Source organism: Salmo salar, chromosome ssa14, assembly GCF_905237065.1.
Source record: "Salmo salar chromosome ssa14, Ssal_v3.1, whole genome shotgun sequence".
Lineage (NCBI taxonomy): Eukaryota > Metazoa > Chordata > Actinopteri > Salmoniformes > Salmonidae > Salmo > Salmo salar.
In genome coordinates, this window is record NC_059455.1 from 87,564,652 (window position 1) to 87,576,919 (window position 12,268).

A 12,268-nucleotide genomic window follows, 5' to 3' on the forward strand; every position below is an offset into this window, starting at 1 on the left:
CGCCACAGTATAAAACTTTCCATGCGTATACACCACGCTAGGCTGAAAGGGTGAGATTAAAGGGTTTAAATCAGCCTGAATCAGCCAGGTTGAGTGAGAAGAACATAGTCAATGAGGTAGCATTGATTCTGCTGGCTTTGTTGCTATAGTCTAATCTAGCAGGCATTAGGCAGATTTAACACCCAGAAAGACGCCAGATACAGCACAATAGATATCCGTACAGGTCTAGGCCTTGAGGAGTAATTCAGTGTAATTCTACTAAACTCCTCTTAGCCTGATAGGAGTATGTAGGAGTGTGTGTCTGTGTGTGTGAGAGAGGGATTATTTGTTTGTGTGTGTGTTTGTATGTGTCTGTGTGTGTTCAAGCGTGAGTGAATGTGGGTCTGATTGTGCTAATTATAAGACAGACACATGCTGTTCATTCTAGTAAAATAGGAAGTGATGTTTACGGTTTGCTAACTACCTGGCATATTAGCATAATAGGAAACCCATTATAAATGCAGAAACAGTCAGGCATGCTTTTATGCTGCCATTTTCTACGATAATAATTTTTTGTTGCCATTTTCTTAGCAACGAAGGAGATGATGATGATGGTGATGATGTCACAGAGATAAGCTGCCACTCACATCCTTTCCTGGGTTGCCAGATAGTCCCTGGAGACCAACCTCGCCCTTCTGTCCTTTATCTCCCTGAGATAAAGAGAGAAGGGGTGGAGGGAGACACAAGTTAATACCAACTTCTATCAAAGTGACAGACAGCAAAAAACAAACACAGACACATCTAGAATTTCAGACAGACAGACTGGACAGCCAGTTGTTTACTAAACATACCTTGTGTCCAACAGCTTCTCCCCAGTTAGCGGGCATCACCTGCAGAGAGAGAGAGAGAGAGAGAGAGAGAGAGAGAGAGAGAGAGAGAGAGAGAGAGAGAGAGAGAGAGAGAGGACCAACATGAGACCAGGTAGATTGATGAGCAGCGGTAATGTTGACGTAGTGGAGCATACTAAATAACACATTGACCACACACACACACACACACACACACACACACACACACACACACACACACACACACACACACACACACACACACACACACACACACTTACTCTAATCTACACAAACATCATTCTGAATAGTTGAGCTAATGCTGCAAATGAATATTCTGTGCTCATTGTACCCCAATATAAAAGTCACTCAGGATTTTATACATGGGAGATACTCACCGACTCGCCTTTCTCCCCCTTCTGTCCCATGCGTCCCTCTTTGCACTGAGAAACAGAGAGATGTCAGGACACAGAAACACCCACACACAATGTATCTAAACTCAGCAAAAAAAGAAACGTCCCTTTTTCAGGTCCCAGTCTTTCGAAGATAATTCATAAAAATCCAAAAAACTTCACAGAGCGAAGAGCCTGGCTAGGAAATGTCAGGGAACTTGCAGGTGCCTTGGTGGAAGAGTGTGGTAACATCTCACAGCAAGAACTGGCAAATCTGGTGCAGTCCATGAGGAGGAGATGCACTGCAGTACTTATTGCAGCTGGTGGCCACACCAGATACTGTCTTACTTTTGATTTTGACCCCCCCCCTTTGTTCAGGGACACATTATTCAATTTCTGTTAGTCACATGTCTGTGGAACTTGTTCAGTTCATGTCTCAGTTGTTGAATCTTGTTCTGTTCATACAAATATTTACACATGTTAAGTTTGCTGAAAATAAACGCAGTTGATAGTGAGAGGACGTTTATTTTTCTGCTGAGTTTATCTTTGTAAATGGGGTACTATGGAGAGCTGCTTATCCACCTATATGCTTGTGTGATGAGTCACTTTGCCTAAGACCTGCAGAGTTGTTTTGGCTCCCCAAACTTTAGCTTTAGTTCAGAGGGCTAATGCAGTCTTTAGTTCAGAGGGCTAATACAGTCTTTAGTTTAGAGGGCTAATACAGTCTTTAGTTCAGAGGGCTAATACAGTCTTTAGTTCAGAGGGCTAATACAGTCTTTAGTTCAGGGGGCTAATACAGTCTTTAGTTCAGAGGGCTAATACAGTCTTTAGTTCAGAGGGCTAATACAGTCTTTAGTTCAGAGGGCTAATACAGTCTTTAGTTCAGAGGGCTAATGCAGTCTTTAGTTCAGAGGGCTAATACAGTCTTTAGTTCAGAGGGCTAATACAGTCTTTAGTTCAGAGGGCTAATGCAGTCTTTAGTTCAGAGGGCTAATACAGTCTTTAGTTCAGAGGGCTAACACAGTCTAGTTCAGAGGGCTAATACAGTCTTTAGTTCAGAGGGCTAATACAGTCTTTAGTTCAGAGGGCTAATACAGTCTTTAGTTTAGAGGGCTAATACAGTCTTTAGTTCAGAGGGCTAATACAGTCTTTAGTTCAGAGGGCTAATACAGTCTTTAGTTCAGAGGGCTAATACAGTCTTTAGTTCAGAGGGCTAATACAGTCTTTAGTTCAGAGGGCTAATACAGTCTTTAGTTCAGAGGGCTAATACAGTCTTTAGTTCAGAGGGCTAACACAGTCTAGTTCAGAGGGCTAATACAGTCTTTAGTTCAGAGGGCTAATACAGTCTTTAGTTCAGAGGGCTAATGCAGTCCTTCACTTGGACAAGACACTTACTGTACCAGATTCACTGCAGTCTGAACCCTAGGAGAGATAGAGATATATATATAGAGAGAGAGGGAGAGAGAGAGAGAGAGAAATACAGAGAAAGGGAGAGAGACAGAGAGAGAGAGAGAGAGAGAGGGGGGACAGAGAGAGAGAGCAGGAGAGAGAGGGGGGAGAGAGAGAAAGAGAGAGGGGGGTGAGAGAGAGAGAGAGAGAGAGAGAGAGAGAGAGAGAGAGGGGGGACAGAGAGAGAGCAGGAGAGAGAGGGGGAGAGAGAGAAAGCGAGAGGGGGGTGAGAGAGAGAGAGAGAGGGGGGGGGACAGAGAGAGAAAGAGACAGAGTGTGAGAGAGAGAGAGGAGAGAGGGAGGAAGAGAGAGGGGAGAGGGAGAGAGCGATAGCGAGACAGAAAAGAGAGAGTGAGACAGATAGACAAAGTTTGGTGTTAAGTTTGCTTAACTCAGTATGTATGGAACTAAATCAATGCAGATAAAATGAATATTTGGAAAGTGATGCTAAAATAAAATAAAAATTATACTAATGAGACTTGACAGTGATTTAAATATTTATGAAACTCTCGGTGTTTGATGATGATGCTGCTATGATTCAATGTATGTATGTGTGTATTTCGGAAGTGGGCTGATCAGTGAGCGTGTGTGTAAGTGTGTACATGTCCGTTTGTGTGTGTGTGCGCGCTTGCATGTGTCTAAGCGTGTCTGGACAACACAGGTGATGATGTCACACATTCCACCACGATTAGCTTGGGTATACACACTCCTACGGCCACATCTTCACTGCTGCTCCACGTGGTGTGTGTGTGTGTGTGTGTGTGTGTGTGTGTGTGTGTGTAGCCTGGTCAACATTGATACAAGTCAGTATTAGATGTCCATCGATGTCTGAGGACACCGGGAGATGATGTGGAAACCGGCCACTAGGGGCAGCAGTGAGCGCTGTTACCTTCAAGTAGGTTTCAGTTTTGCTAGGCTGTTGTGGATGGGTGTAAGCATCTGCCTCTGATTCCAAAGGTTGCAAGTTCAAATCCAGTGATAGAAAGTTGTTTTTGAGATGTTTATTTTAATCCTTTCCCAAACCTTAACCCTTACCTTAACTATTCCGAGGTAATGCTTAACCTTAAGATTTCAGGGGGTTATTGCCTAAACTTAACCTTTACTTTACATATTCTGAGTTAACCTTCAACACTTTGAAATTTGACGTTTGGAACAACTTCAAAATTTGACGTTTGAGAAACATGGATGAACGTCTAATTCTGACGTGAGACTGTGAGAGCTAGTTGGTGTGTGTGTGCCCGTTCAGTATTTTCATATGTATGTGTGTGTGTATTTGCAGTGTGTGTGTGTGTGTGTTATTTTCTCACCCGATCTCCCTTCTCTCCCTTCATTCTGTGCTGTCCAGTGTGTCCAACTGAGGCCAGCTGAAACAAACAAACAATCAAACCAAACATGAACACATCTATCACACTAAACATCTGTCTGTCTTACTGCATCATCTGAGACAGAATAGGATACCATGACTACAGACATTAGAAGAGTTAGCTAAAGCATACAGATATGGCTGAAGAGGATATGTAACTAGAGGTGTAGTCATTCACCTGGGTTTTACTCCACTTTACAGTGTCTCATACTTAGCCAGAAGGAAACGACATGCTATTTTCACTTGTTTATACATGAACATCATTACCTACATATTTATCCAATAAAACGGATTTCATTGTTTTATTGTTTTTGATATATTCAATCCACAGGTATTTTTTTATTGTTTCAAGTTCAACATTCTATTGTTGCAGTATTATTTTCCATGTGAATGACAGTTGATTGCACTTCTGAAAGGGAGTTTGATGGGGATATGTCTCATCTGTTCAGTCTTGTTTCTGAAAGGGAGTTTGATGGGGATATGTCTCATCTGTTCAGTCTTGTTTCTGAAAGGGAGTTTGATGGGGATATGTCTCATCTGTTCAGTCTTGTTTGTGAAAGGGAGTTTGATGGGGATATGTCTCATCTGTTCAGTCTTGTTTCTGAAAGGGAGTTTGATGGAGATATGTCTCATCTGTTCAGTCTTGTTTCTGAAAGGGAGTTTGATGGGGATATGTCTCATCTGTTTGGTCTTTGTTTAATGTGAATATCAGTGCAACATGAGAGCTTTCATCCAACCAGAACTTACATTTAGGTCATCGTTGAGAAGAACACAACCAGCACACTAAAGAGAGAGAAGAAGGGAGAGAGAGAGACAGAGAAAGACCGAGAGAGGGAGAAAAATAGAGGGAGAAAAAGAGAGACAGAGAGAGGGAGGGAGAGAGAAAAAGAGGGAGAGAGAAAAAGAGGGAGGGAGGGAGGGAGGGAGGGAGGGAGGGAGGGAGGGAGGGAGGGAGGGAGGGAGGGAGGGAGGGAGGGAGAAAAAGAGAGGGAGGGAGGAGGGAGGGAGGGAGGGAGAGAGAAAAAGAAAGACAGAAAGAGAGGGAGGGAGGGAGAAAAAGAGAGACAAAGTGGGAGAGAGAAAAAGGGAGAGAGAAAGAGAGGAAGGGAGGGAGAAAAAGAGAGACGGAAAGAGGGAGAGAAAAAGGGAGACAGAGAGAGAAAATGAGAGAGAGAGAGAGAGCAAGAGAGAGATAGAAATGTTGACATCACATTTGTTCATGGTGAGATACCCTGTAATGTTAACATCACATTCGTTCATGGTGAGATACCCTGTAATGTTAACATCACATTCGTTCATGGTGAGATACCCTGTAATGTTAACATAACATTAGTTCATGGTGAGATACCCTGTAATGTTAACATCACATTCGTTCATGGTGAGATACCCTGTAATGCAGCAGATCAAGGCCTTTATATAGATCAGGAAAGTGTCTGAATTAAAAGAGTACAAATTGATTTTGCAATGTACTGTGTCGATAACGCCGAGTGACTTTAAAAACGTCTGTGTCAGGTTGTGTCTCGTTAGATGAAGTTGCTTTTGATAGCATGCCGTGATGAGCACAGAGGAGGAATAGGCTAAAAGCAGCAGAGGCCAAATCCAAGGCAAAAGTCACACATCAAAGGGAGAGCCAGCTCCCAAACTCAGGTATAGTAGTTACAAAACATACACTGAGTACACCAAACATTAAGAACACCTTCCTAATACTGAGTTACACACAGAGGAGGCTGGTGGGATGAGCTATAGGAGGACAGCTCATTATATTGGCTGAAATGGAATAAATGAAACGGTATCAAATATACTGCTCCAAAAAATAAAGGGAACACTTAAACAACACATCCTAGATCTGAATGAAAGAAATAATCTTATTAATTACTTTTTTCTTTACATAGTTGAATGTGCTGACAACAAAATCACACAAAAATAATCAATGGAAATCCAATTTATCAACCAATGGAGGTCTGGATTTGGAGTCACACTCAAAATTAAAGTGGAAAACCACACTACAGGCTGATCCAACTTTGATGTAATGTCCTTAAAACAAGTCAAAATGAGGCTCAGTAGTGTGTGTGGCCTCCACGTGCCTGTATGACCTCCCTACAACGCCTGGGCATGCTCCTGATGAGGTGGCGGATGGTCTCCTGAGGGTTCTCCTCCTAGACCTGGACTAAAGCATCCGCCAACTCCTGGACAGTCTGTGGTGCAACGTGGCGTTGGTGGATGGAGCGAGACATGATGTCCCAGATGTGCTCAATTGGATTCAGGTCTGGGGAACGGGCGGGCCAGTCCATAGCATCAATGCCTTCCTCTTGCAGGAACTGCTGACACACTCCAGCCACATGAGGTCTAGCATTGTCTTGCATTAGGAGGAAACCAGGGCCAACCGCACCAGCATATGGTCTCACAAGGGGTCTGAGGATCTCATCTCGGTACCTAATGGCAGTCAGGCTACCTCTGGCGTGCACATGGAGGGCTGTGTGGCCCCCCAAAGAAATGCCACCCCACACCATGACTGACCCACCGCCAAACCGGTCATGCTGGAGGATGTTGCAGGCAGCAGAACGTTCTCCACGGCGTCTCCAGACTCTGTCACGTCTGTCACGTGCTCAGTGTGAACCTGCTTTCATCTGTGAAGAGCACAGGGCGCCAGTGGCGAATTTGCCAATCTTGGTGTTCTCTGGCAAATGCCAAACGTCCTGCACGGTGTTGGGCTGTAAGCACAACCCCCACCTGTGGACGTCGGGCCCTCATACCACCCTCATGGAGTCTGTTTCTGACCGTTTGAGCAGACACATGCACATTTGTGGCCTGCTGGAGGTCATTTTGCAGGGCTCTGGCAGTGCTTCTCCTGCTCCTCCTTACACAAAGGCGGAGGTAGCGGTCCTGCTGCTGGGTTGTTGCCCTCCTACGGCCTCCTCCACGTCTCCTGATGTACTGGCCTGTCTCCTGGTAGCGCCTCCATGTTCTGGACACTACGCTGACAGACACAGCAAACCTTCTTGCCACAGCTCGCATTGATGTGCCATCCTGGATGAGCTGCACTACCTGAGCCACTTGTGTGGGTTGTAGACTCCATCTCATGCTACCACTAGAGTGAAAGCACCGCCAGCATTCAAAAGTGACCAAAACATCAGCCAGGAAGCATAGGAACTGAGAAGTGGTCTGTGGTCCCCACCTGCAGAACCACTCCTTTATTGGGGGTGTCTTGCTAATTGCCTATAATTTCCACCTGTTGTCTATTCCATTTGCACAACAGCATGTGACATTTATTGTCAATCAGTGTTGCTTCCTAAGTGGACAGTTTGATTTCACATAAGTGTGATTGACTTGGAGTTACATTGTGTTGTTTAAGTGTTCCCTTTATTTTTTTGAGCAGTGTACATCAAACATATGGAAACCGCTTGATTCCGTTCGATGAATTCCATTCTAGCCATTACAATGAGGCCCACCCACTTAGTATCCAGGCCCACCCACTGAGGAGCCAGGCCCAGCCAATCAGAATTAGTTTTTCCATGCAAAAAGGCTTTATTGCAGACATAAATACTCCTTATTTTAGCTCATGAAACACCTTACATGTTGCATTTATATTTTTGTTCAGTGTAGTACAGTATATGGATCCTCTAGTTCAGGGGTGGGCAACTCCAGTCCTCGAGGGCCTGATTGGTGTCACACTGTTTCTCCATCCCTAGCAAACACAGCTGATTAATCATATTGGATTCCAAACTGAAGATCATGATTGGATAATTATTGGAGTAAGGAGTGTTAGCTGGGGCTGGGGCACCAATCAGGCCCTGGAGGACTGGAATTGCCCATCCCTGCTCTATTGGATAGAGTAGTGTTGATTATGAGAGAAGATACATGTGTGTGTCTGTTCGAATCCTGTCAGGAAGACAATAGACAGTTTGGACCAATCAGCGCACAGACTACCATTTGGGACCAGTGGCCCAACTACAGTAGCAGGGCTGGTGGTAATCTGAATCGAGTTGATGATTTCTGCGGTGCAATGATTAGGGTGCAGTTTCTCTAGTGACCAGAGAGTGGCGCTGTTACACCAGCTAAACATTCTCTGCAGACATGGGTTTGGGGAGGGGGTCTCCAACACACGCACACACACACGCACACACACATATGTCCCTCTCGAGAGACAGCAATCAATAGATACAGTAAAATCACCAAGGCACCAGAGAGTGCAGGCCAGCTGTAGCTCTTCACGGAGAAGACACACACAGACACACTACAGTTTGGTGTGTGTTACAAATTGCTGACGCAAAGTTATTTCTAATGGAAGCATGGCAATTAATACAACATCTACCACCCAGTGTGTCAGCCCAGCCCAGCCCGCTCGCCTCACACCAGGCAGTTAACATATATTGATGTTGTGACACCAGGCAGTTAAAATATATTGATGTTGTGACACCAGGCAGTTAAAGTATATTGATGTTGTGACACCAGGCAGTTAACATATATTGATGTTGTGACACCAGGCGGTTAACATATATTGATGTTGTGACACCAGGCAGTTAAAATATATTGATGTTGTGACACCAGGCAGTTAACATATATTGATGTTGTGACACCAGGCAGTTAAAATATATTGATGTTGTGTGACAGCAGGCAGTTAACATATATTGATGTTGTGACACCAGGCAGTTAACATATATTGATGTTGCGACACCAGGCAGTTAACATATATTGATGTTGTGACACCAGGCAGTTAAAATATATTGATGTTGTGTGACAGCAGGCAGTTAACATATATTGATGTTGTGACACCAGGCAGTTAAAATATATTGATGTTGTGACACCAGGCAGTTAAAATATATTGATGTTGTGACACCAGGCAGTTAACATATATTGATGTTGTGACACCAGGCAGTTAACATATATTGATGTTGTGACACCAGGCAGTTAAAATATATTGATGTTGTGTGACACCAGGCAGTTAAAATATATTGATGTTGTGTGACACCAGGCAGTTAACATATATTGATGTTGTGTGACACCAGGCAGTTAAAATATATTGATGTTGTGACACCAGGCAGATGTTGTGTGACACCAGGCAGTTAACATATATTGATGTTGTGTGACTGGGAGATAAGGTAAGGAGGAGAGAGAAGGTTTTTGTTCTGTGTGTTTGGTACTTTATCAGGATCCCCATTAGCTGCAGCAGCTACAATTCCTGGGATCCACAACTGCAACTCCATCAATGGTTGGTACCTGCTACCCAGTCACTGTTTCCTAACCTCTCTCTCTCTCTCTCTCTCTCTCTCTCTCTCTCTCTCTCTCTCTCGTTACTTTACTATATGGAGATGTATTGCTCACTAGAGACATCAATCTGTTGGGACACGTTTGGTTGTTCCCCATTCATGTTTTGGGAGTCCCTACCAGGAAGACCTTTTCTGCTACCCCCCCTGCTACCTCTGCCACCACTTCTGTAAAAAAGAACTAGGGGAAACACTGGGTATGCGCTAAACTAATTATTATGAGTATTCACCAGACGTCACCCATTGAGCATGTTTGGGATGCTCTGGACCGACGTGTACTAACGGCGTGTTCCAGTTTGAGCCAATATCCATCAACTTCGCTAAGCCATTGAGGAGGAGTGGGACAACATTCCACAGGCCACAATCAACTGCCTGATCAACTCTATGCGAAGGAGATGTGTCATGCTGCATGAGGCAATTGGTGGTCACACCAGATACTGACTGGTTTTCTGAACCACGCCCCTACCTTTAAATTTTAAGGTATCTGTGACCAACAGATGCATATCTGTATTCCCAGTCATGTGAAATCCATAGATTAGGGCCTAATGAATGTATTTAAATTGACTGATATCCTTATATGAACTGTAACTCAGTAAAATCATTGAAATTGTTGCATGTTGCATTTATATTTTTGTTCAGCATATTAACATGACATGACATGCACAAACACACAACCACCCAGGCATCGTCAAATAAATACACACACACACATATACAGTTGAAGTGGGCAGTTTACATACACCTTAGCCAAATACATTTAAACTCAGATTTTCACAATTCCTGACATTTAATCCTAGTAACAATTCCCTGTCTTAGGTCAGTTAGGATCACCACTTTATTTTAAGAATGTGAAATGTCAGAATAATAGTAGAGAGAATGATTTATTTCAGCTTTTATTTCTTTCATCACAATCCCAGTGGGTCAGAAGTTTACATACACTCAATTAGTATTTGGTAGCATTGCCTTTAAATTGTTTAACTTGGGTCAAACGTTTCGGGAAGTCTTCCAGAAGCTTAACACAATAAATTGGGTGAATTTTGGCCCATTCCTCCTGACAGAGCTGGTGTAACGGAGTCAGGTTTGTAGGCCTCCTTGCTCGCACACGGTTTTTCATTTCTGCCCACAAATGTTCTATAGGATTGAGGTCAGGGCTTTGTGATGGCCATTCCAATACCTTGACTTTGTTGTCCTTAATCCATTTTGCCACAACTTTGGAAGTATGCTTGGGGTTATTGTCCATTTGGAAGACCCATCTGTGACCAAGCTTTAACTTCCTGACTGATGTCTTGAGATGTTGCTTCAATATATCTACATAACTTTCCTGCCTCATGATGACATCTATTTTGTGAAGTGCACCAGTCCCTCCTGCAGCAAAGCACCCCCACAACATGATGCTGCCACCCCCGTGCTTCACGGTTGGGATGTGTAATGCGATGCTACTGGCGGCAGAGAAGTAAGGCGAAGGAGACCGGAAACTGATTTACAACGGTTGTGTTTAATAACCATAAACCACCGTCAACAGAATAATACAATAAATGGGTCAAACAAAACCCGGTAAATACCAGCATACCGTGCACAAGCACTACAACAAACAATTACGGACAAGGACATGGGGGGGAACAGAGGGTTAAATACACATGTAATTGATGGAATTGGAACCAGGTGTGATGGAAGACAAGACAAAACCAATGGAAAATGAAAAGTGGATCGGCGATGGCTAGAAGGTCAGTGACCACCGAACGGCGCCTGAACAAGGAGAGGGACCAACTTCGGCGGAAGTCGTGACAGGATGGTGTTCTTCGGCTTGCACGCCTCCCCCTTTTACCTCCAAACTTAACAATGGTCATTTTGGTCAAACAGTTCTATTTTTGTTTCATCAGACCAGAGGACATTTCGCCAAAAAGTACAATCTTTGTCCCCATGTACAGTTGCAAACCGTAGTCTGGCTTTTTTATGGCGGTTTTGGAGCAGTGGCTTCTTCCTTGCTGAGCGGCCTTTCAGGTAATGTCAATATAGGACTCGTTTTACTGTGGATATAGATACTTTTGTACCTGTTTCCTCCAGCATCTTCACAAGGTCCTTTGCTGTTGTTCTGGGATTGATTTGCACTTTTCGCACCAAAATACGTTAATCTCTAGGAGAGAGAACACGTCTCCTGCCTGAGCGGTATGACGGCTGCGTGATCCCTTGGTGTTTATACTTGCATACTATTGTTTGTACAGATGAACGTGGTACCTTCAGGCGTTTGGAAATTGCTCCCAAGGATGAAACAGCCTTGTGGAGGTCTACAATTTGTTTTCTGAGGTCTTTTGATTTTCCCATGATGCCAAGCAAAAAGGCACTGAGTTTGAAGGTAGGCCTTGAAATACATCCACAGGTACACCTCCAATTTACTCCAATTATGTCATTTAGCCGATCAGAAGCTTCTAAAGCCATGATATAAGCTGTTTAAAGGCACAGTCAACTTAGTGTATGTAAACTTCTGACCCACAGGAATTGTGATACAGTGAATCATAAGTGAAATAATCTGTCCGTAAACAATTGTTGGAACAATTACTTGTGTCGTGCACGAAGTAGATGTCCTAACCGACTTGCCAAAGCTATAGTTTGTTAACAAGAAATTTGTGGAGTGGTTGAAAAATTAGTTTTAATGACTCCAACCTAAGTGTACGTAAACTTCTGACTTCAACTGTATATACCTAACCCCCCCTACACAGACTACTAACTGCCTTGGTTCATAGCTGTGAAAGTCTTCCAATAGAGAGAGATCATTCTGTCTCATTATATTCAGTCGTAGTTCCTCTACAGCGACTAGAGCTATGTTTCAACACAGGTAATATCCTGCATTACACTGAGCCATGGGAAATGAGTAAAACATTAGTAAGGACACTAAGGAACGCAGTAATGGACTGTCTGGAGTTGTATATGCTACTGCATATGTAAACAGAATTCTGCTACTGTTGGAGAATGACA

The 12,268-nt window shown here is 43.6% G+C and overlaps 1 protein-coding gene across 5 annotated transcripts in view; it reads right to left on the reverse strand.

Moving 5' to 3' along the window:
* Window positions 1-12,268, reverse strand: part of LOC106570545 (collagen alpha-1(XVI) chain) — a 167,111-nt gene that overhangs the window by 119,295 nt on the left and 35,548 nt on the right. For 4 of the 5 annotated variants that reach the window (XM_045694921.1, XM_045694920.1, XM_045694918.1 and 1 more), the window contains exons 10-15: window positions 4,779-4,814; window positions 3,976-4,032; window positions 2,615-2,641; window positions 1,226-1,270; window positions 831-869; window positions 627-689 (exon numbers count right to left, since the gene is read on the reverse strand). In XM_045694921.1, the coding sequence (XP_045550877.1) occupies window positions 627-689; window positions 831-869; window positions 1,226-1,270; window positions 2,615-2,641; window positions 3,976-4,032; window positions 4,779-4,814 (267 nt within the window). The remainder of the gene's footprint in view (window positions 1-626; window positions 690-830; window positions 870-1,225; window positions 1,271-2,614; window positions 2,642-3,975; window positions 4,033-4,778; window positions 4,815-12,268) is intronic. The other variant, XM_045694919.1, reaches the window with a different exon arrangement.